Below are 26302 nucleotides of genomic sequence, written 5' to 3'. Positions count from 1 at the left end.
AAAGCAAAGAAAACACAAAGAGATTTAACCACAGGCAACTTCAAGAGATTACAAACATCATTCTCCCACATGTTCAAGGCAGGAGACTGTTCTGACAGTAATGCAAAATTAAAGAAAACAAATTTTACACCTGGTAAAAAGAAAGGTGTATAAATATACCATGAAGATTTGAAAAATGCTTACATGAGCAACATAACCAAGAATTTGCTTTTACGATGGGAAAAAAATTATAAAGAAAAGACTCACTCACAAGACATGATGTACAAAATGTTCTGAAATCCAGAGAGCCGGTCTCTGCAAGGGTGATGATATTCTGAAAGACATCAAGTTTGACCTTACGTTTGCGTTTTAGTGGGGAATGGATGATGCATGGTTACATACCATTCTCACAGCTCTCTCTCCAAACCGAGGTAGCTAGAAAAGCAACTTAGAACACTTGCCACCATATCATTCTGTGCTTGAAATATGTGACTTTTCAAGGCTGCATTTTCAACCATAGCCAATAAATTAGAATGCACAAAAATTACACCCCCCTTTTCTCCATGAATGGCAATGATTTCTCAGTTACAGTATGCTAGAGAAAAATAAATACACACATTATACACTCATAAAAAAGGAACAAAAACCACCTATACATCAGAACTGATGGTTACGAGCACCAAAGGCAGTCTTTCAGGAACACTGGCTTTAGGTAACAAAGAAGACAACCGTCTCCCCAACTTCTAAACATTCATGAGCAATGGAAGACACATCATGTCATCTGACAATTTCATGTCTGAGGAAGAGAAGGGGCATCTTCTCAGCCAGTAAGGAGAAGGACTCTGCTTGACCCCTGCCTAGATACCCTCCATGTACTTAATGGGGGAATTTAAACTGTATGATCATTATCTAAGTATTACTATAAAGAAGTAGGCGCTCATATCTACTGACAGAAATTATATCTGAAAAAGTCCTGGTGGGATATTACTGTAATAAAAAATAAAAATATTTTTTAAAGTTTCATATAAATAAATGACAGTGGAGAAATCTGTTTGTTGATTTTAATCATCCCACATTTACACTGCATCTATTAGGTCCCAGGCACTAGAGACGCAGGCACGACAAAAACCAACATGGTCATGACCCTCTATAGTTTCCATACCCTCCTATAAAAAAATCAGTAACATTACAGAGAAAGCTCACCATCTTCCTTTCTTCCTCAGAAGCCTTAGTGAAGCCTGGATCAGTTGCCCAAGTCTTGTAGAAAAAGTAGAGGAAGGCTACTATGCTGAGAATGAAAACGAAATAGAAAGTGGTGCCTGCTAAATGTTAAAGCAAAGTTAAGGAACATATCAGACTTCAAGTAAGAACAGCCTAATTATGATGAAAGCAGATTTCATCACTGGTGCCTAAGAGTCTCTTTTCTCTGCATTCTAGCCTCACCTTCCCTTACGTACACATATCCCTACCCTCAAACCTGGCCCCATTCTATGCTCTAATCCTGTAGGAATTTGCTCATAGTTGGCTAATAATTAATCTCTTCTCATTAGTTGAAACTCATATAAAATATTGATAGGAATAGTTATAATGTACGAAGAACCTCCTAAAAATTGAAAAACCTTCCATATCCAAATAAATTAATATCTAAACAGTGTAACTGTGGCTCTCCTGTGCACATCTAAAACAGTATTTTCTGATCATTTTAACAAAATTAGTCAAAGAAACAAACCACTGAATTCAGAGAGGCCAACTAAAAATATTTCCCTATATATTAAATTAATGCTAGCAAAGATTTCCTACTGGAAAGTTTTTATAACTTAATCCTTGTAACTGTATTAGGCTGAGTTAATTCAGAAACAAAGAAATTGCTCTCCTTGCAAAGTGATTACAAATCAGATACTATTTGGAAAGGCAGATATTATGGATAAATTAAGATAAAGTGTTTCAAGGATAAACATTACCCACTTTGAAGTGTTTTTGAAATGGTACAAATTCTTTGTATAAAAAAGTAAAACTCAGGCTTCCCTGGTGGCGCAGTGGTTGAGAATCTGCCTGCCAATGCAGGGGACACGGGTTCGAGCCCTGGTCTGGGAAGATCCCACATGCCGCGGAGCAACTAAGTCTGTGAGCCACAATTACTGAGCCTGCGCGTCTGGAGCCTGTGCTCCGCAACAAGAGAGGCCGCAATAATGAGAGGCCCGCGCAACGCGATGAAGAGTGGCCCCCACTTGCCGCAACTAGAGAAAGCCCTCGCACAGAAACGAAGACCCAACACAGCCATAAATAAATAAATTAATTAATTAAAAAAAAAAAAAAGTAAAACTCTGCCCCAGGGAAAGACAAATGAATGTGCAATAATAAACCAATACGCCAGTAGTAAACCAGTTCTCCTTGCCCAATTAAAATCACTATATTGACATAGTAACTGTATCTGCCTTCCAAGGTGTTGCCAAGATGTTCTTCTGCTAAACTTCAGAGTGGAAAAGGTGGCCATAAAATAAAACTCTGAACGCTTGCTATTCAAAGTGTGGTCCATGGGTCCCACAGCAATGGCTTTACCTGGAAGCCTGTTACAAGGGCAGAATTCCAGACCTCACCCCAGACCTGCAGAAGCAGACTCTGGATTTTAACAAGATCCCTAGAGGATGCACATGCACTTTATAGTTTGAGAAGCACTGCTCTAGCCCACGAAAACCAACACAACCACATCTGGTTCAGGTAAGCAGGAACGAATCTTGTTGGTTTAGTTTATCTGTTTATCTGCAGATGGGCCTAGCTTTAAGAAAGAGATAGGATCCAAAAAAGTTGTGTGAAACTGAAATTTAATTCCCATAAAATCCTGATCAACACACATGACACAGTCTCAAAAACACATTCAGTTTAATCACATGATCATCTCATATGTATTGACTGGACCAAATTTTGGGCTCTTATTCTGAATTAACTTTCAAAACCAATCCCAGGAGAATCAATGGATTTTTCTCCTTCCAAGTAAACTGAATCGCACTACATTCCCTCACATAAAAGCCAAACATTCCTTGCTTCCATGTCCTTGCTTTGTGGGGTTCATTGCCCTCAAGTGCTCCCCACTTCACCCCATCTACTTCTGAAACCACATTTTTGGGACGTCCAAGTCCTAACTGCCTTCGAGACCTAACTTAAAACCCTCCTTCCCCCTTTAGGTCTTTCCTGATTCCCTATGGGAAAGGATTCTCTCCCTTCCCTGAACCTAAGAATGCTTATTCTACAGCACTTAGCCCTTAGGTCATAGTTGTTTGTAGACACTGCAGCCTCCCCAGTTAGCTTGTGACCCTTTTGCAGTTAAAAAGTTTCTCAGCGTGGATCTAAAATCTGCCTTTTTATAACTTGGACTAACTGGTTTTCATTCTTTAGCTCCTTTATTTCTACACTGTAGATCTACACTATAGGTGTCCTATAGATAGACCCTACAGAAGCTGCTTCCCCATTTGTTCAATAATTATTGAGTGCTCATTCTATACAGTGCACTGGCTTCCAAATGACAGACTTCCAAACACCTGAAATGGGAAGGCAGAGCTCACACTTCCAGGATAAGCAGCAACAGCATTCCTCCTACAACACGCTCTCCTGGGTATGTTCCTGCTTTGTTCCTGCTCTCTTTTAAAAGAACACATCTCAGGTGTGTCCTGACCAGGGCAGAAGACAGTGAGATTGCTGATGTCTTTTCCTTAGACACTCACATCGTCCTTATATACTGGCTTCCTTGAAAGCTGCATCACTACCCATGCTGGGTTTTTAGTCAAAGCTCCTGGTTCTTTTTCACTTGACTGGAATCTATGTCATTCCCACAACAATGCGCACTTGTACACGTTGATCCTCTGAAACCCAGTATTAGGGCTTCACATATTTATCCTTCTTAAACTTAACTCAGCTAGAGACGGAATCACAAATGTAACGTTCAGTGGTTCGCCATCTCTTTCCTGAATCCTCGTCTTACCTCCAAACTCATCAGTTAGGTCCTCTCTCCTTCTCTCAAACCTGCCTCATAAAAGATAAACACATTATTTGCTGAACATATAAAAGGCACCAGAAGAAACTGTCCATCTGAGGAGCTAACCTAGAGCTGCTCTTAAAATTAACCCCAACATGTAGCCTTCCACACAGATTTTATTCATAAGACCAATTAATAATAATAATAATAATAAAATAATAGGTATTCTTTACAGAATGGGGACTATGGTCAGCGCTTTACAGACATCCTAGAGTAGTAATCCTTGCAGCTGCCCCATGAACTTGGTACTGTTATCCCCGATTTACAGAAAAACTGAGACTCAGTGAAATTACTTGCCCAATGGTACATAACTAGTAAGAAAAAAAAGCCAAAACTCCAATTCATTCTGTCTGATTCCAAAGACCGTACTCTTTCCACAGTTTCCCAGACCCTCTTCCCATGATGGGCAAGGCGGCTGTGGGAGTGGAAGCCCCATGCAATCCACACTTGGCAACACGACTAGTCTACACTCTCAGGCTGGGTCTTTCCAGGGCAGCACCTCAGTGCACACCCAAGCCAGTTCAAACAGCATTTAGCATCAGCTTGAAAAACACTGATCTGATGGCGCCACCTACTGACCGACCCGCCCTCACTAGCAGTGGTCCCACGTGGGTGCTCAGATCAAACGGCTTCATGCTGTACGTGTGAGTAAAATACCTTCCTGTCAACTCCAACATCTTAGATTCTGGCCAGCTATGGAAATCAAAACAGTTCTTCTGATATAATGACATCTTCACAAATATTGAACAGCAGTAAACTCAACTGAATACTAAGCTGAATACTAACTGAATACCTCTGTAGTTGAGGTTTTCAAACTACAGTGGAGTAACATGGTTGTTAATACTAATGCTGCAAATTTGAAATAATTCAATGTAAAAACTACCACATTTTAGGTGCAAAATTTGACATAGTGTGAGTTTCTCACATTTTAAAAATTCATCAAGAAACACAATTCTTAAACTGTGTTTACTCCACTGCATGTGAGTTGGTAAATAAAAGTTTCAGCCAGCCCTTTCAGTACCATGTCAACTACCATAGGATTTACCAGCCTGGGGACTTCTACAAGTGATAAAGTATTTTTGTATCACATTATGATATCATCCAAGCCTTTATTAAGTGGTGGTAATAAGGCTAGTGCTTTTAAAAAGCTGCCCTGAAATCAGTAATTATGAGACAAAGGTTAGATGTAATAAAATCTTTTGAAGAAAGTCAAATGCCCTCCATGGTATGCTGTGCCATTCATTTAGATTGAAAGGAATCTGAAAAATATTAGAGATAATGCTCAGAAATACAAAGCATCCCTAAAGTAAAAACATGCTATATAGTGAAGGGAGATGCATGCACGCTGAGCATTCATATGCCTCTCTCACTTTACATTTATTCCTATGGAAAAATATTCTTGAACTGAGTGTATGCATCTCTCTCATAAACAGTATTCTTTCTTTTCAAGCGTGTCATTACCAGAAAGAGAAATAACATAGAGCTAAAGGAATACGCTTAAAGGTACGTGCCTACCATACCCCTTCTTCTCTTCCCCTGTAAGGAAAGCAAGACTTTAATGTCTTCCTAGGATCCTTCGAAGGGGAGAAAGGAGCCTGGAAAGAGGTGGGAACATCAAAAATTGGAGAAAATGCCTCCTTCCCAATGGCAGCTATAAGTAACTATAAACCAAGAAGTAACCCCTATCCCCACTTCTAGGTGACTAGACTTGGCCTGGGCCCTGCTCCTTGAGTGATAAACCTATCCCTTAGATTAGTTTTTTTTTTTTTAAGCTACGGGCTGCCATCCATTAGTAGGTCATGAAAGAAATAAATGGGCTATGACCAGTATTTGTTAAAAAGGAAATAGAATAGGATAAAACAACAAAATATCAGAGTAAAGCACATATTCGGATTATTGTTTTCTGAAACTTTTTTTCACGTACGTTTTGGGTGGCAATGCAAATTTATTTTTACTGTGTACTGAAAATCACTGCCTTGGATAATAACACTGCACTGACCATTGCTGAGGGGACACATTTCCTCCAGTATTCTTCCCGTGCAGGAGGCCTTGGTACCCAGAAGATTTATTCATCACCTATAACTGCTGACCAAGTTAAAAGAACCATCGGACCTTGAAGAGAATCTCAAGGCAATACAACAAATTTTTATGGATCTAAATAAAACAGTAATTCATTATATTGTTTCCTTCCTATGAGTAATCAATACTAGACACCTGCTGTTTCCATAGTGTACTCTGAGATCATTTCCAGAATTCAGTAGATTTCTAAACATCTTCAACCAGGACCATTAAATGAATATAAATTTGACTTACTTTCCCTGGATCTCTTCTAGTAGCTAAATTTCTAACAATGGCATTAGTAATTTTTAAAAGCAAAATGAGATATGCATTTAAATGTAACCTGGAAGGATATTAGGAACAAATAAGATGAACCAAGTCACAAATATCCAAAAAACGGAACCCAGCAGAAAGACTGTTGGTAAGTACATAAGGTTCTTATACCCGACCAAGAACCTAAAAGAAAAAAAGGATAAACATAAGGTATTAGTGAAAATAAGCTCGAATCATATTAATTTTAGTTCTAAATCCCCTTAAGTAATAATAGTAATAATAATGATGCCCTCACATAACAACAACAGCTTTCACTGAGTGCTATGCACCACTTTCCATGTGGTAACAGAGTTACACGCCATCATCACCCCATTTTACATGTGAGAAAACTGAAGCACCAGGACCTCATAAAGTGAATGTTCTAGTTTCCATAATTAACTTATACAGTATTCCATTCCCAGTAACTTTATACTTTCAAATCTTTTTTTACTTCTATTGCAACATATATTTGTATTTCTTTCTTTTTTGGCATATCATATTTTCAAATACTCCAAAATGCAAAAATATAAATCCTTGGAGATTCACCTTCGCATTTAACAAGCTTTCTTCTAGAGGCTAGCAGGGTATTTCTGAAACATACGGATACACACAACCTTGAGCACTGTCATCCTACAAACAGCTTGCAAAGCAGACGCTCAATGTAAAAAGACACGTAAAGGCAAACAGTGACATTAGTCATCAGACACCAACCATCTTGCTTGGGTCAAAAGCACCTTGGAAGTCCACATATAACTTACTCAAACGTTTAATATTGTTGTTTCAAAAGAAAAAAATCTGTCTTTTACAATAAATACTCAATATAGTAAATCGGTGCATGAATAGAGATTACCTGGATCTACTTTAAAATTTATACCAGAAAAAAAAAACGTTGATGATAGATATTAAAGGGTTTTTAAAAAGCTATCAAGATCATAAACACAATTATGATAAAATAATATTTGACAACAACTAAAGATCCCAAACCTCAGGTCCCCAATATGCTGCCAGAATAGGCCAAATAGAGCCCATGTAATCTCCATGGCATGGCTTGTCTGAGATTTTGCAGCAAAATGTGTTTGACCTAATTAAGTGGTGCAGTGAACTACCTAGTTTGTAACAGCCTGCTACTACGACCTGTCTACTTCTAACAGGTATCTCATAGCAGCCTGGATCAATAAGCAACCTCCCGTGGAGCCTAATAATAGTGGAAGTTTACAGCTGCTTACCTCCGTGAAACTGGGACTCTACAGAGTGGGAGAAATAAAAGCAGTTGCCATATGAATTTGTCTGCTATTTGAATAGTGTACATATGCTAAGCCTAGCATATGAAGCCCTCAACTCGCAAACAAAAGTTTCCATATAAATTTTTTGTAATGTGAGTTTCTATTAAGACAAACAAAATCTCAAATGCCCCTATCCTAGGTGAGTAGATATTGCCAGCCTTTGCTTTCTCTCTGGAAAAAAGAAAAAAGTGATGATTGTAATTTGGCTTAAAATTTATCTGAAGACCAAGTCAACCCAATTAGTGGAAAATAAATGAATATCTCTAACTTATAAGTTTTCTGAATAGCAGACAATTTTAGGCATTTTGCTATTTTTCAGAAATTTGAACTTTTATTTAACACTTAAATTCATTTCCAGACTACTGTCCTGCTTTTGAGTGATTAAGAGGTAAAATTCCTCTAATGCTTTGTTTTTTGTTATAACAAAAGCAACTCATGCTTCTTCTACAAAATGCTGGTAATCAAAAGAAGGACACAGAAATACTCATAATCACAGCACTTCCTTTCAGATTCTCTTTTACGGATCATCATGTTACATTCTCCTTTCAGTGACTGAAAACGTTCAACAGGAGAGACAAGTGTCCTGCTTGTATGGGCCTTACATTCCAGGAAACAGTGATTAAGTGCCATGAAGAAAATACAATGGGGTGATGCAGCAGCGTCAGTCAGGCATGGCCTCACTGAGGAGGGGACGCTGGAGCTGACGCCTGACTGACGTCTCCCGCTATGCAACAATATGGTATCAGAACCCTTCAGACAGAGACACAAGCAAGAGCCAAGGCCCCGGGTGGGAATGAGCTTGATGTGTTTTAGAAACAGAAAGAAGGATGGAGGGCAGTGAAGGGAAGAGATGATGTCAGAGGGGAGGGAATGAATTACATAATACCTCACAGGCAAGGAGTTCGGATGTCATTCTGAGAACAAGGAAAAGCCACTTGAGGGCTTTACACAAGGAGAAAAGACAAACTGGTTTGCCTTTTTAAAATACCACCCTGATTGCCAAGTGAGGAGGAACTACAGGGGGGTAAGAGATGGAATCAGGAGACCAGTTGGGAGGCTTGGCCGTGGGTGCCAGCTGAGGAGAGGGAGAGAGCAGACCAGCTGGGGCAGAGCAGGAAGCACTTAGTAATGTGCTGAGTGGGGGACGTGAGGAGAAAGGAAGAACAGAGGAGGACAGTAATCCAAGGATGGTACCCATTATTCATGTGAGGAACTGGGTGCCATTCTACTGGGAAAGGGAGGTGAGAAGAAGAGATTGGGGTGTGACATGATTATTGAGTACTGTGTGTCAGCCACTGTTCTAACCATTGTATTTGTATTAACAATGAGGCAGGCGTTGTCACAATTATCATCCTCATTTTATAGATGAAGAAATCGAGGCACAGAGAGGTAAACCAACTGGCTCAAGGTCAGACTGTTATGTGGTAAAGCTTGACTTGAACCCAGGCAATCTTTATATATATCATGTATGAATATTTTCCTAAAAATAGAACCATACCATAGTTACTATTTTATAACTTCCTGTGATTTAATTAGGTTGTTTCAACCAAAAAACATTAAGAGCAAAATAACAAGTTTACTAGTTTAGATTTAGGTTTAGAATCTAGATTTAGAATTTAGAATAGGAAAAAACAAAATTTCTGAAAAATGGGCAAAAATGCTTCAAGATGCAAAACAGTTACAAAAATCTCCCTGAGATTAACTGAGATTAACTCAGTTGAATAACTTCACTGAGATCAAAAACTGAGCTAGGATATTTATTTTCCACCAATTGTCAATGCAGTTAAATTACTGGATTGACCAATTTGCTTTCAGTCAAATCATATGCCATCAAAGCTCTTCCTTCCCACCCTGAGGATGTTTCTATGTGATAAGTAACATTCATAGTTCAATAAAAATTTGCAACTCCAGCTAATCAGCAATAGAAATAAGCACTCAAATTGGAAATGCTATAACCAGCCTTGCAAAGATTAATATACACACCTTGGAAACAAAGATGTCAGAAAAAACAATACTATTAGAAGAAATCCTTTTAAAAGCCAAGAATCTGAATTGAAGTCCAATATGTATCCAACAGCCCACATGGTAATCACAGAAACCATCAGCAGCAGGAAGAGCTATTAAGAGATACAGAACTTTAGAACTTATGGATTTTACCTCCTAAGTATCTAATAATAATTAGTTCAATAGAAAAACTACTTCCTAAATATACAGTAACAATTAATACAATAGCAGAACACAGAATTTTTCTTCAAAATTGCTGATTGATAAATCTGAAGTTTGAGAAATTACAGATCTTGGAAACAATCTTTTAAAAGCCTTACATTAATAAAATGTTGCTTATACATGTTTTGTTTTGCTTTCTTCCACTCCAAGAAATGGTGATCTTTTAAGAAAAGTGTTAATGATAGCTGACATTTAAAAAAATAATTTCTTTCAAACAGTATTATATGTCAGAAAGCATAAAGCAAGACAAAAAGACCACACAAAAATCAACACACCCAAGATTCGACGAAGAGAGTATAAGAGTTCCAACCTGGGCACCGGATGGTGCCATCCCCTAATAAAGAAGGTTAGAAGGAACAAGTTTGAATTTTGTTTAGGGCATATGGGATTGTAGATGCCTATGGACGTCTAGGAGATAGCCAGGAGTCAGTCAGAAAAGCAGGCCTACCACACAGGAGAAAACCTGGTGTTCATCAGTATATAGGTGGGAAAGCCAGGAATGAAGAGCATCCTGGACTGTGTGCAGGTAGAAAGGGGCAGAATCTTGGCCATCGGAAACACTCAAGGGAAAAAAAGGTAAGTCCCAAAAGGTAAGTAAGTAAGGGTGACCAGTATGACCAGAAAGGCAGGATGAGAACCAGAAGAAAGGTTCCAGTAAAGCTAGGGGAGAGAGCTTCAAGAAGGGAGTAGTTCTCAGTGTCAAATGTCACATGGAGGCCAAAGACTTAAACATATCCTCAGGATGCTAATAATTCCGGTTTATTCTGCAAAGTTAAAAGAATGAAGCGTCTACAAACCAACAGTGTGGCTATCTGCATTGAAGCCAGGCACCACATCTGTACAATGCAATCCCTTAAGTGCAATATACATGACCTTGGAAGTAAGCAGGGCTAGTGCAACAGCAAAGGGAGAAAATATATTCTGCCGTATCTTCTTCAATCTTTACTTCCCTAAGCCACGTTCTGAGGATGGATAATTTCAAATGATATGAAATCTTTAATATGCTTCCAATCCTAATTTGCATGATAACACAAAATGAGCAAGTCTAGATTTTTTTTTTTAAAAAGGTAAACTTGGAATCTACAAGCAACATAATCTCAGAACAGAAATAACAATTAAATGTGGATCTCAAAATTTTAATCCCAGATACAATACTCACAGATGAGCCACACTATTTCCTCATTCAACAAATATTCCAGTGCGTACCATATGCTAGGCACTGTTCCAGGCACTTAGGGGCACATCGATGAATTTAAGGTCTTTCTCTCACGGGGCCTAAATTCTAGCAGAGGAAGACAGACAAATGTACTGAATTTTATAGTATATAAAAAGCCAGATGGAAACCATTGTAAGGACTTTGGCTTTTATTCTGGGAGAAAGTGGGAGACATCATAGGATTCTGAGCAGATGAATGATAGTATCTGACTTACATTTTAAGATTCACCTGGCTGCTCTGTTGAGAAGAGACTAGAGGTGAGTAGAGGCAGGGAGATGTCAGACAGCTGCAGAAATCCACATGAAAGATAACGGTGGCTGGACCAAAATGCCATGGTAAAGTGGTGAGAAGGGTCAGATTCTGGATATATACTGAGGGCAGAACTAGCCAATATGTCTTCCTGATGGACTGGATACGTGATATGACAGAGAAAAGGCAAAGATAACTGGAGAGCGGGAGTTGCCACCTACTGAGATGGGGAAAGCTGTAGATGGAACAGTTAGGGACAGTGGGGAGGAGAGATCAGGAGCTCAGTTTTGGATGTTATGTCGATGATGCCTATTGGACGGTGAACTGGACAAATCAAGGTAGCTGGATATGCAAGTATGGAAAGGTCTGAACTAGACATAACTTTGGAATTTGTCAACATAGAGACGGCATTTAAAGCCATGGAAGTGCATGAAATCACCAAGGGAATGACTAGACAGAACAGAGGTCCAAGGACAAAACCCTGGGGCACTCTACCAATAAAGGGGGGGAGAGAGCAGAGGAGATGGCAAAGGAGACAGGAGTAACCATTACTTCTTTTTCTCTCCCTCCACATACCTAAATGCAAAATTGGTGTAGTATTCATGATGACCCTCTGCATAGAAATCCCATGCCTATTAATCTAGAATCATCCTAAAGGTATAATTACTAATTATTATTCGATAAGACGATACTATCATATATGAAAACGTTAAATAGTGAAATCAATTCAATACCCCATTTTAATAATTTTAATTATATTCTCTATCACAACTTAGATTTTGCTGGTCATTCGTGGAGCTTTAGAGCCATCTAGATAAGGACCAACAATAAACTGTCAATAAAAGTACCAAATTTCCAACGGGATGTGTGGGAAAGATATAATCAGCAGATATAATGCAGCACTAGGCCAACTCCCTGGTTTCCCCTGATGCCTTAAAAAACAAAAACAAATGAACAAAACAGTTCTTATAGCCCACAGAATAGGCCCTGAATGAAAGTACCTCGCATTTCTGCAGCCACCTCCAAAGTCTGAAATTTTTGTTGGCTCGCATTTTGGCCTCTGCTTTTAGCATATGAATAATGAGCCGATTTTTGTTTTGCTGAGCCATATCAAGAGGCGTTTCTCCCTAAAAAAAAAAAAAAAAAAGAAAAAGTTCAATTATATTTTTGATATATCAATACCATAGATGCTAAACATTTTTAAAAACTTACCAGAATCACAGATTCACTGTATTTATTCCAAGGGTAGCCAACTATTATTGTTTATAATTATCTTGTGGTAACTGAAAACATATGTATAGCTTATCTTTATGTTAATTTATCAGTCTTCTAACTCAAGATATAATAAATTAAGGGAGATAAACACCTGGTCATACCTTAACATTTCGGATATCCAGGCTAGCACCAGCTTCCAAGAGTTTATCAATGGCATTAACATTTCCTGCTGCAACTGCCCAGTGAAGTGGAGTGTTTTGGTGTATTTTATCAACTACATTGAGAGAGGGATTAAACTTTAGGAGAAATCCAGTTGGTTCTGGCCTGTCTCAAAACAATAAAATAAAACAAAAGAGATATTAGATAGCTGAATGATTTGAAGGGTAAATGTAAACAATGAAACTGTTAGCTAACGTATCAATGAACCAGTCAGTAAATATTCTGAAAACTGAGGAACTTCTCTGTGCAGAGTTCCATTCTAGGCACTAATACTGGAGAGTTCTCGCCCCAAGAGACATCTATTAAGTGATAGTCTGCTATATAATGTAATTTTAACATCAATACTGTGGAATAACTGCTTTCGTTTTTCAAATTTTTACTTTCATGTTGCTGTTCTATTGGTTAACATTTTTTTTAAACTTAACTTTGGCCAACATTAAATGCTATGTTATTTATCCAATTAAAAAATTAAATGTACAACATTATATTTGAGGAGATAAACCAAAAGCTAACTTCACATTCTCCCTGCAACCAATTATTGCATAAAGTGGTATAAATAATGTCCTAAAATATTTGTTTACCATAGAAAGTTATGGACTTGACAGCAGAGTTCAATGAAATATTTTTACTTCATCGTCAACACCTTCCCTTCTTTTATGACTACTCAAGAGATTCCTTTAATAAAACAATATTCTACTTTATTCTATCAAGATTTTTAAACATTACACCTGACTTTACAGTTACCAGCAAAGATGACAAAATGCTTTTTGACAAAATTCTACCCCAGCCCCACCTCTCCATGAGCTAAAAGGAAATGGCATCAGAACTAACTCAGTTCCTAGGGGAGACATCTTAAGTAAAAGCAGAATCAGAAATTAAGTACAACGTTGGAAACAAAACTGACACAGGGCAAACTGTAGCATGTATTTGAATAGAAGAATAACAGAAGTTGGACAATATGGTGATCAATAATCACAAAAACTTAAATATGTAAATAACTGATATGAACATATAAACATACTATTTTCATAGATCAGTTATAATTAGTATTTTCAGAGCAGTCAACAGTGTCAGAGAACCTCAAAATTTATTGTTTTCTGGAAAGTATATTTCTCATCTACATTTCAAATTATGAGAGCATTTAAACCTGTAGATATTCTTGAAAAATGTAAACTAAGAAATGTGCATCATGTTAATAAGTATATGCTGCGGAATCTCTACCTGTTCTGTAAGGAAACTTTTTTTCTTATTAGTAGCTTTCAAACTTTTCCCCAAAGCTACCAGAAAACAGAAAATTTACTTCAATGGTGCTTTTCTAACTACAACTACGTTAAAAGTCCATATCACAGTCACAAGATGGAAAATCTTACTTTCTTCCTCAGAATGTTGTGTCATCTCACAAAGACTAAGATACTTAAATTGCTGGATCAAGAGTCAGAATAAGGCAATTCAATTAAACTCACTTACCCAAGTACTTTGTGAGCTGATAACATGAGAGGTGTCTGCCCATTTACATCTGTCATATTCACACTCTGTTCAAAAAGAAGAGTCAATCAGCCTAACTGTAAACACCGTCAAGATTCTGTCTCCTCTCTTAGTAGAAGTATCTCTTTAATACATTCAACACCACTAGTGTGTCTATAAGAAGGATTCAAGTATCATTTGAATAAAAGAATGTTCTGCTTCACATCCATAGGGTTAAAATCCATTGATTCCTACAAAACATTTTTAAAGGGAAAATCTGAATATATGATTTTAAATGTTGTATGTTGTGAGTGGAAGAGAGCTAAGGGAAAGAGAAAAATGTTGATAAACACCATCAAATATGAGACAGTAGAGACCTTAGAAGTCACTTAGTTTAGACTTTAACCGACACATTAATTCATACTACCCCCGCCCCTTACACAAAGTCAACCAGTCTCTACTTAAACACTTCCAGTAATAGTGAACTCTTGATCTTCTGAGGCAACTTGCAATTTTGAACTTATGTTTCAAAGAGTAAAATATGAAAAGTTCTTTTTTATTTTCTAGAATATAGAAAAAAAAGGGAAATCATACCTCCAAGAGGATATGCTTCTTTTAATAAAATGGACCCAGATTTGAGGTATATGATACCTCAACCAAGCCAAAAAAAAAAAAAGAGTCAATTACTGAATATTCTTATGGGCCTTGGAGGAATAAGGCCAAAGAGAAGCAGAAAAGATGACTCGTCATACAGCTTTCCAAAATGAGACCCAGGAGGTTATAATTATTCTACTTGAGTTGACTAAGTCTAAGAGGAAGTGCTTATTTAAAGAGAACACGATCATCCCAACAGCATTTGTGCAAACATGTTTCCACGCCTGTTACAGATGAGACTACTGATATATAAACTACTTGCTACCAGAAAGCATATCCCAGGCAAGTAGAGCTGACAGTGAAACTCCCACCGCCAGCAACCTATAATTTAAACAGTGCCATAAATGGATGCCTCTTAATAAGGCAAGTCATTTTTCATGGAATTACTTTAGGGAACAATAAGAAACATACATTCAAATTGGTCTCCACTTGGACTTAAATAATGAAAGCAAATGATGGGTTAATTTAGTGATCTGACTACCATTTCCACATTCAATCAGAAGAAAAATACAGGCTTTGAAGTCATGTTTTTGAAAAACTCTGCAAATTACTGGGATCATAAGGAAAACTATTATAGGCTTACAAGCTTCAGAAACATCTATTATATGCTACTGAGCTAAATGACCTATCCTTTTTGCTCCAATGAAGCTGGAAAAGCAGTATTCAATAGCTAGACTTACTGAGGCTAGTATTTGAATATTTGGATATCTGTAACTTCTACTTTAAAAATGAGGGCAGAAAAAAAAAATGAGGACAGACTACTGGTAATCATCCTCTGAATCCCTTCAGATTTACAATAGCTGGAGCACAAGAAACGTTTCAAAACATACCTGTCCTTTTGAGATGAGATATGCTATAATGGGCATGTGTTGAAATAACACTGCCAGGTGGATGCTGCTAAATCCCTCTCCATCGATAAGGGTGGGGTCTGCACCATACTGCAGTAATAATATGACCATAGGTAAATGCCCTTGTCTGGAAAGAAAGGACAAAAATTATACTGTATTCTGTCACGCAAAAAAGAGAAAAATTCAGGGAGAAACCAATGTTCCTAAGACACGAAGGATTTTGGTTAGATTTAAAGAGTACTGCCTAATAATACACAGATTTTTAAAACACTGGAGATTCTCTAAATGTCTTTTACATAGATGCTCCAAACTTAGAACTATCTGGACGGTCCTTCTTCAGTGCAGGTAATAAACTTAATAACCTCCCAATCTACCTTAAATCTTATGTGTAAGATTACTACCATGTGTAAATAATTTTACATAACTAATGATAAAAATGGAAATTAAAAACCACTTAGACTTTACTGTTGCTATTTTAAAAACAAAAAATAATCATGAAGCAGATATGCCACAGCATAACATTCACAGACTGCAGGTATACTGTGATAATCTTTTTCTTAGGAACTACATATTTTTCTTTGAAAATGGCTCATTTCTCTGGAAAGCACTGTACCTCAGTAGCTTAACAGGAGGATGAGCTAACCCCAGATTCCTCAAAATTCTTGGCTATGGAGAAAAGATTCAGTTCCTTGCCTTAGACGAACAATTATTCACTTCACTTTCAGGTTCATATCAATCCCACCAAACACAGAGAGAATGGAGTTAAAATGAAAGATGAGGGGCTTCCCTGGTGGCGCAGTGGTTGAGAATGTGCCTGCCAATGCAGAAGACACGGGTTCGAGCCCTGGTCTGGGAAGATCCCACATGCCGCGGAGCAACTAGGCCCGTGAGCCACAGTTACTGAGCCTGCGCGTCTGGAGCCTGTGCTCCGCAACAAGAGAGGCCGCGATAGTGAGAGGCCCGCGCACTGCGATGAAGAGTGGCCCCTGCTTGCCACAACTAGAGAAAGCCCTCGCACAGAAACGAAGACCCAACACAGCCAAAAATAAATAAATAAATAAATAAAAATTTTTTAAAAATGAAAGATTAAGAAGTTGTTAAGTATCCACACAGACACTAACTTCAGCTTCAGATGCCAACACATACGAGAGAAAAGAAATGATTGAGTTTACACTCACTGAACTACCACTTTTATCCATGTGATCAAATATTAAAAATATTTATTTTGATTATAAAATATAATACACATATTTGAGGTTGAGCATCATAGTGGAGCCCCAAGTTAAACACAAAAACATCATCTCTGCAAACTCTTTAAAACTGTAATTTATTTATTTATTTATTTTTGAATGAAGGGGTAAAAAGGAAAGAAAGCCTTTCAAATGGTCTGTAACTGCAATTTCCAATATGGACTACTAGTCATATACAGCTACTTAAATTCAAATTAGTTAAAATTAATTAAAATTAAAAATTCCATTCCTTAGTTGCATCAGCCACATTTTGCATTTCATGTATGGCTAGTGGCTACCTTACTAGACAGCACAGAATAGAACATTTCCATCATCACAGAACATTCTACTGGAAAGTGCTGGTCTGTAATATTCAGAAAATGAGTAAGTCACTTTTGATTTTGAACAGCAATTTCAGTATTTAAAGAAACCTTTACCTGATGGCCCAGTGAAGAGGAGTTGAATTTAAATCTCCGCCCAACTGATCTACCACAGCACCTTTCGAAATATAAAACCTGTTAAAAGCAGACATAAATGAAAATAAGATTTAAAACTTAAAATTCATACTAAGAAAGAAAACATCAATTTTTCTTAGTAATAAATGTATTAGAAAACAGAAGTTATAATAACACCCCTCCCTAAAAACACTCAGATCTACAGAGGTCTGAAAGATTCACACAACAGCATCAAACAAATCCCTGGTGAAATATTCTCATCATGTTAAGTAATTACTCCTGCTGTCATGAGCATTCCATGACAACTATACACCAAACACATAATAACTACTCTCTGCATATTCTAACCACCACAACACTCTTGAAATGGTTTATATTCAAAAGGTTTCTATTACAGATATTCTACTTAACTGTCAAGAAGAAAGGCGAAACTATGTCACTGCTAACGGTTTAAAATTAGAATTACTATGTGGGAATGAATTCTAAAAGTAGGTAGCAAAAAATTAATTCAAAATCCTTTTCGAGAAGTTAGACATTTTGAGCATTTCACTCTCTATTTTGGGGGCACAGATGGGATACACTGTATAAAGTGAAACTATAAGGTAAAGAGACTTATTTTCTTCAGCGGTTTACAGGAATTAGTCTTGTTATTTCAAAGTTGTGCTTCATATATCATATTATCTAAACAATACACCAGTTTATTTCCACAGAAAAGGAGTTTACTTGTGAGTATATCTGTTTATTCTAAACTTTAGTATATTTCTACTTTTTTAAACCTCAAGGATTTTATAATACAAAACATATACACATTCACATACATACACATTTTACATGCTAAGGTATAAAACAAAGAAAAAACAAAAACAATGGGTAGGTAGTAGTGCTTTATGAAGGGGAACTATTTTATATAATCTAACACATGCCTACTTTAAAACGTATTCCATATTTAATTTTGTTTTTAAAGTTAAATTATTCTCCTACCTATCCATTCCTCCTGGCGTTATTACAACATAAAATATTTCAGTGATTCTTCTAAACTAGATGAAACTATCTGTTCTATCCTGGAAAATGTGTTATGCTTTCCCTTTTCAAAAAATGTTCAATTTCATTGCCTGAACTCTATCTTTATCATGGGCCTCTGTGGCTCTCTCTCTCTCTCTATATGGCTGCACTGGGTCTTCGTTGCTGTGCGCGGGCTTTCTCTAGTTGGGGCGAGCGGGGGCTACTCTTCACTGCGGTGCGTGGGCTTCTCATTGCAGTGGCTTATCTTGTTGTGGAGCACGGGCTCTAGGCACGCGGGCTTCAGTAGTTGTGGCACGCGGGCTCAGTAGTTATGGCTTGCGGGCTCTAGAGCACATGCGCAGTAGTTGTGGCGCATGGGCTTAGTTGCTCCGCGGCATGTGGGATCTTCCCAGACCAGGGATTGAACCCATGGTCCCCTGCATTGGCAGGCAGATTCTTAACCACTGTGCCACCAGGGAAGTCCCCTGTGGCTTTATTTTTAATTTTCCTTTTTGGGCCACTGAGAGTCCTGGTCCAGACAATCTCTGAGGTCCTTTTCAATACTACAATAACCAATGTGCATGGCACAAAGTTTCAAGTATTCATTTACAGTAAAGGATTAGAGATGGCTCAACATACATACTTGAACTTGAAGGAAAAAGACAAATGAAGGAAAGATCTAAAATTATAAATACACTCTTAATTAACACACATATATCTCATCTTACTTTACAAGATCCAGCCTGTTGTTAATAGCAGCCCAATGAAGAAGCGACACATTTTCTTTGTCTGGTTGCCTGACATCATATCCTGCTTCCACCAACTCTTTACATCGTTCAAAAATCCCGTATCTGAAATAAGAAAATGCATAATTGATACCATTAAAATAATTTCAAATATCAAAATTTCTTCCTTTTACCATATCTTTATCCCATCTGTCTTTCAGCCAACATAGAAATACAATAATTAACAAAGATATTCACAAAGAGGACAGATTATAAAGCCAAACAACAAAAGTAAACCTGGCTACTGAATGATCAGATTAATCCATTTGGAGTTGAACTTGATTTTCTTAAATAAACTTTAACATTCACATTTGCCCTCTTTCAATAAATTTCATTTGATTTTCCACCAGGAATGCACCAGGAATACATGGTGTTGATTCTGGATGACAACCTTATCCCTGAATCAAACAAAGCCCAAGCAATGACCTCACAATAAGGGAGAGAGACTAAAAGCAAACTTGGAATGGGATAAATTCAACAATAAAATATGCACACAGTATAGGTATAGAAAAGGAAGGAATGATTAGCCCTTCCTGAGGGAGATGGAACCTGATACACAAGCTATGTTTTATAGGTTGAAGGGAAGACATTTCAGGCAGAAGGAATAGCATGTATGAAAACCAGAGATATAAAACTGCATGGATGTCTGGAGAAATATAAGCAATTTAGCACCACAGAAGCATTAGCATAAGAAAGGCAATGGCAAGAGATGAGGCTAGGAGAGGTAGGCAAAGACTGCATGAACCTTCTCTGCCATGCTTTGAAATTTAGACTTTATAGTGCATGGGGAAGCCACTGAAGGTTTTAAAGAGGAAAGCACTCAGACTTTGGGCTGTAAGAAAGATCACATTAGTGGCAGTATGGAAGCTAATTCAAGGCCAAGAGAGAGACCAGTTTAGAGGATCTTGCAATAGAGGCAGGCGAGCAGCAATGGGAGCCTAAAGAAAAAGAGGCAACAGGAATGTAAAAGGAGGGACAGACTGAAGGGATATTTAAGAGAGTTATTGAACTGACTCACTATCAGAATGAAAAGCAGGAGAGAAATATCTCTTTTTAATGCTAAAATAATTTTAAAAATCATTCATTAGCACTATTGCTTTTCAACACAAACTATTAAGACCCACCAGACCATTTAGCACTTTCTCTGAAACTTATTTCTATTTAGAGGGACCTGAAAGTTTCGATATGTCTTCAAGGGTCAAAATCAAACAAAATGGAAGAATTGTCTCTATTTCCTACACTGTTAAATAACCTCTGCCTCACCAAAACGTGTGTGTGAGCCTGTCTGTCTGTCTTTATGGCATTTTTTAAAAGGTGGAGGTACCCATTTGACAATGCTAAGTGAAAATATTAATAAGAGAATGAATTGTTGATAATGATACATATGTATTGGGTTGGCCAAAAAGTTTGTATGGTGTTACAGAAAAACTCGAGTGAACTTTTTGGCCAACCCAATATTTATATTCTCCATCTTTTAAATATCAACTTTAACATTTTACTGGAAAAGAAATACTCCCTTTACACGAGAAATATAAAGAGTACACAATAATTAGGATTTTGGTGGTTTAGAAAATACAAGAACACCTATCCTAGCTAGCTCTCTTTCACCCTTCCCAAATACTACCTAAATATATTCTCACAACCACTTAAAGTCCAAGACCTGAAGAAAATTTTGGGAAATATACATAACGTGGGTTTTTATTGATATTCCCTGGGAATATAGCCTGATTTCTCACACTTATCATTACAGAGCTTTACTGGTAGCAGAGAAACATTTAAATGTTTCCATTCTAATTAAAGCAAATATCTATTTACCTTAAGACCACTCTCATCTTCATATAAATATAACAATACAAACAATATCAAACAATATTCACCTAAATAGTGGTTCCCAGAGCCTCCAGCATTCATATAAATTAGTAATTAGAATATTCAAATAATTGTCAATAACTTTTTAACTAACACAAGCAATACATTAGTCTACATTAAAGCCAAACAGGTTAACTAATCACCAAACATCTTTGCTTTTGACAGAAATTATATCAAGTTAGTACAGTTACATTAGTTTCTTTCATGCAGATTAGAAGCTCTGATGGGCAGGCTTATATTTGATTACTAAGAAAATGGATTACTAATTAACATAATCTGACAGATAAAATATTTCAAAATATATTCAATGGCAAGAGGTGGGGTAGATGTTAACAATCAATGAGATCCACAAGGGTGAAAATGTTGGAAATGGTTTAATGCAAAAACCCACAAATGGAGATCTTAAGGGGAAACTTTCAAAACATATTTCATTTTCAGTGCAAGCAAAATAACTGTCTATAGTTCCAAATGGTCAGAAAACCTACTTCTATTTTACTGACTTTTTTCCAGTGCACCCAGAACAATAGGTACATAGAAAGTACTCAATAAATAAATGTTTAAAATACACATCAATGTGTGAGTTGATATTTTTCTATCCCATCTTCATATTTAGGTTGTAGTACATTTTAAAAGACTCAGATTTGTGTTTCAAACTCAGAGTCTAGTTTTAGTGTCATTTAAAACCATTCATTCACTCAACAAACATTTATTGGGCACTTAATACAAGACAGAAACTGTGTAAAAGTACTGGGGTTACAAAGATGAAAAAGACAGGCTTTTGCCCAGAAGTTGCTCACAATCTAATGGGAGAAACTAATAACAAACAACTAAGGTGTACTGTATTAAATGTTCTGATGTTGGTATGACAAACATACTATTACTGGAGAATGAAGGGAGGAAGGCGTACACTGGAGTGCCATGAACCATACATGCGTTATTATAATTCAACAGAACCTAAGGATAAAACAAAGCATTGGGAAGACTTACTGAGTAGCTTTTACAATGTCACAGTTACTAGAATCCTCTATAAGAGGAAGAGCTTCTCTCGCCTTGGCAAGTTCTTTGTTTTCATGTGCACAGACTTCATGTCGACCAAATCCTGGAGGGTGGGGGCCGTGGCTGTGATTCCTGCACTGAAAAGTAAGAGTAATTTGACAAGGCTCAGTAAGAGAATTAATGTCACATTCAATTACATCATGAAGCACTTGGTACTATCAACAATATCTATTAGTTAAATGATTATTTTTTCAGTCTTAGAGGTATATCTTACAGAAGATTTTCATTTTAATTCTATCCACTAGGATTAAATGCTTAATATTAGAAAATTCCAAATTACATATTTTGTCATAAAACAAAGGTGATATGCAAAGGCACCAATGGATTTTGTTACTTGTAGTAGGTGGAGGGTCATGGCTACTGACAGTAGGCCTCTGCTTCAGGGAGTCGTGGTAGACACACCCTAAGGATACCTCCCAATGAATCAAGTTCTTGAATATGTATAACTGGAGTCCCAGAAGAGGAAGAGGAAATACTTTTAAATATTTGACTAAACAATAGACAAAAATCTTCCAAATTTGGTGAAAATTATAAACACACAGCTCCTACAAGCTCAACAAACCCAAGCAGAACCAACCTCATAATATTACACCAAGGCATATAATAATCAAATCACTTGAAACCAATGATAAAAAGAGCAGCCAAAGGAAAAAGACATATTATGTTCAAAAAAACAAAGATAAGAATGAATTCAGACTTCTTATCAGTAAGTACCAGCCAGAAGACAAAAGCAAAACAGTTTTAAAAAGCTGAAAGAAAAAACTAAACCTGGAAACACCAACAAAAATATTCTCAAAAAATAGGGGTGAAATATACACTTTTTTCAAACAAACAAAAGCTAAGAAAACTGCCAACAGACCTAATGCTACAAGAAATGATACAGGACGTTCTTCAGGCTAAAGGAAAATAATACCAGATGGAAATCTGAACCAATACAAAGGAATAAAGAGTGATAGAACTACATGGGTAAATATGTATAATTATGTGGGTAAACGTAACACACTATTTTACATTTTTTAATTCCTTGATGATAATAGAGAAACAGAAACATACTGTTATAAGAGATGTTATAATAGTATTTGCAGATAGACAGTGATGAGTTAACGTGTATAATGTTAACCCAAGAGCAACCTCTAAATAAATAAAACAGTCATATAATAAGCCAAGAGCAGAGATAAAATAAAACACTTAAAAGATACTCAATATTTTTTCAAATGCAGGAAAAGTAGGGAAAAAATGAACAAAAACAGAGAAGGAAAAAACATACAAGATAATATATTTATACTTAACTATACTGATAATCACATTAAATACAAATGGTCTAAAGAAAACCAAATGAAAGACAGAGTTTGTTAGATTGGATTTTTTCAAAAAACAACAAAAAAACTATATATCGTCTACAAGAAACCTACCTTAAATATAAAAACATACATAAGTTAAAAGTAAAAGGATAGAAAAATATATACCATGCATAAAGGAATACTAAGCATAGGGAATGTAGTGGTTATATTAGTATATGACAAAGTAGACATCCGCACAAGAAATATTACCAGAGATGAGGAGGGACACTGCAAAATATTAAAGAAGTCAATTTATTAAGAAGCATAACAGGGACTTCCTGGTGGTCCAGTGGTAAAGAATCCACCTTCCAATGCAGGGGACATGGGTTCAATCCCTGGTCAGGAAACTAAAATCCCACATGCCGCAGGGCAACTAAGCCCACGTGCCACAACTACTGAGCTCGTGTGTCTCAAAGAGAGAGCCCGCATGCCACAAACTACAGAGCCCACGTGCTCTGGAGCCACAACTAAAGAGAAAACCTGCAGGCCACAACTAGAGAGAAGCCCACATGCCGCAACGAAGATCCCGCGTGCCACAACTAAGACCTGATACAGCCAGAAAAATAAAGTAAATAAATAAATAAATAAATAAATTTTTAAGTGACTTAAGGAAAAAAAGACATAACAATCTTAAATACATATGCACCCAAAAGGAACTTTAAAATTCATGAAGCAAAAAAGAAAAATAGAAAGACTCACAATTAAAGTTGAATATTTTAATACTTCTTTCAGCAACTTATGGAATGAGTAAACAGAAAACCATACTGCATAGAGAAGAGGAGAGAAATCAGAAAAGGATAGAGAACACTTAACACTATCCTCCAACTGGATCCAGCTGACATTTTCATAAAATTCCATCCAACAAGAGAATAGATATTTGTTTCAAGTACACATGTAACACTCAGCAAGACAGATAATACATTTGGCCATAAAACAAGTCTCAACAAACTTAAATGGGTTGAATTCATACAGAGTATGTTCTCTGACCACAATTGGAATTAAATTAAAAATCAAGAGATTACTACAAGCAACTATATACCAATACAATGGACAACCTGGAAGAAATGGACAAATTCTTAGAAAAGTACAACCTTCCAAGACTGAACCAGGATAAAACAGAACACATGAACAGACCAATCACAAGCACTGAAATTGAAACTGTGAATAGAAATCTTCCAACAAACAAAAGCCCAGGACCAGATGGCTTCACAGGTGAACTCTATCAAAGAGAAGAGTTAACATCTACCCTTCTCAAACTCTTCCAAAATATAGCAGAGGGAGGAACACTCCCAAACTCATTCTATGAGGCCACCATCACCCTGATACCAAAACCAGACAAAGATGTCACAAAAAAAGAAAACTACAGGCCAATATCACTGATGAACATAGATGCAAAATTCCTCATCAAAATACTAGCAAACAGAATCCAACAGCACATTAAAAGGATCATACACCATGATAAAGTGGAGTTTATCCCAGGAATGCAAGGATTCTTCAATATACACAAATCAATCAATGTGATACACCATATTAACAAATTGAAGGAGAAAAACCATATGATCATCTCATTAGATGCAGAAAAAGCTTTTGACAAAATTCAACACCCATTTATGATAAAAACTCTCCAGAAAGTAGGCATAGAGGGAACCTACCTCAACATAATAAAGGCCACATATGACAAACGCACAGCCAACATCATTCTCAATGGTGAAAAACTGAAACCATTTCCTCTAAGATCAGGAACAAGTCAAGGTTGCCCACTCTCACCACTAGTATTCAACATGGTTTTGGAAGTTTTAGCCACAGCAATCAGAGAAGAAAAAGAAATAAAAGTAACCCAAACTGGAAAAGAAGTAAAACTGTCACTGTTTGCAGATGACATGATACTATACATAGAGAATCCTAAAGATGCTACCAGAAAGCTACTAGAGCTATTCAATGAACCTGGTAAAGCAGGATACAAAAGTAATGCACAGAAATCTCTTGCATTCCTATACACTAAGGACAAAAAATCTGAAAGAGAAATTAAAGAAACACTCCCATTTACCATTGCAACAAAAAGAATAAAATACCTAGGAATAAACCTACCTAAGGAGACAAAAGACCTGTATGCAGAAAACTATAAGACACTGATGAAAGAAATTAAAGACAATACAAACAGATGGAGAGATATACCATATTCTTGGATTGGAAGAATCAACATTGTGAAAATGACTATACTACCCAAAGCAATCTACAGATTCAATGCAATCCCTATCAAACTACCAATGGCATTTTTCACAAAACTAGAACAAATATTTTCACAATTTGTATGGAATCACAAAAGACCCAGAATAGCCAAAGCAATCTTGAGAAAGAAAAACGGAGCTGGAGGAATCAGGCTCCCTGACTTCAGACTATACTACAAAGCTACAGTAATCAAGAGAGTATGGTACTGGCACAAAAACAGAAATATAGATCAATGGAACAGGATAGAAAGCCCAGAAATAAACCCATGCACATATGGTCACCTTACTTTGATAAAGGAGGCAAGAATATACAATGGAGAAAAGACAGCCTCTTCAATAAGTGGTGCTGGGAAAACTGGACAGCTACATGTAAAAGAATGAAATTAGAACACTTCCTAACACCATACACAAGAATAAACTCAAAATGGATTAAAGACCTAAATGTAAGGCCAGACACTATAAAACTCTTAGAGGAAAACATAGAAAGAACACTCTATGACCTAAATCACAGTAAGATCCTTTTTGACCCACCTCTTAGAGAAATGGAAATAAAAACAAAAATAAAAAAATGGGACCTAATGAAAC

At 36.8% G+C, this 26302-nt stretch overlaps 1 protein-coding gene across 7 annotated transcripts in view; it reads right to left on the bottom strand.

Annotated features, from left to right (window-relative positions):
- The window catches only part of ZDHHC13 (zDHHC palmitoyltransferase 13), a 51706-nt gene that overhangs the window by 11491 nt on the left and 13913 nt on the right, over nucleotides 1–26302 (bottom strand). For 4 of the 7 annotated variants that reach the window (XR_014268085.1, XM_082477390.1, XM_082477387.1 and 1 more), the window contains exons 2-12: nucleotides 22081–22226; nucleotides 19168–19290; nucleotides 17420–17497; nucleotides 15736–15880; nucleotides 14255–14319; nucleotides 12730–12892; nucleotides 12355–12480; nucleotides 9646–9779; nucleotides 6423–6523; nucleotides 1183–1307; nucleotides 251–313 (exon numbers count right to left, since the gene is read on the bottom strand). Coding sequence is in view for 6 of the 7 variants with exons in the window: in XM_082477390.1 (XP_082333516.1) it covers nucleotides 251–313; nucleotides 1183–1307; nucleotides 6423–6523; nucleotides 9646–9779; nucleotides 12355–12480; nucleotides 12730–12892; nucleotides 14255–14319; nucleotides 15736–15880; nucleotides 17420–17497; nucleotides 19168–19290; nucleotides 22081–22226 (1269 nt within the window). In the remaining variant the exon portion in view is untranslated. Of the gene's footprint in view, nucleotides 1–246; nucleotides 314–1182; nucleotides 1308–6422; nucleotides 6524–9645; nucleotides 9780–12354; nucleotides 12481–12729; nucleotides 12893–14254; nucleotides 14320–15735; nucleotides 15881–17419; nucleotides 17498–19167; nucleotides 19291–22080; nucleotides 22227–26302 lie in introns of all 7 variants that reach the window. The other 3 variants (XM_082477388.1, XM_082477389.1, XM_082477391.1) reach the window with 2 other exon arrangements.

The sequence above is a fragment of the Balaenoptera physalus genome, assembly GCF_965194825.1.
Source record: "Balaenoptera physalus genome assembly, chromosome: 10".
NCBI classification, from domain to species: Eukaryota; Metazoa; Chordata; class Mammalia; order Artiodactyla; family Balaenopteridae; genus Balaenoptera; species Balaenoptera physalus.
This window is presented reverse-complemented; position numbering and strand designations above follow the sequence as displayed.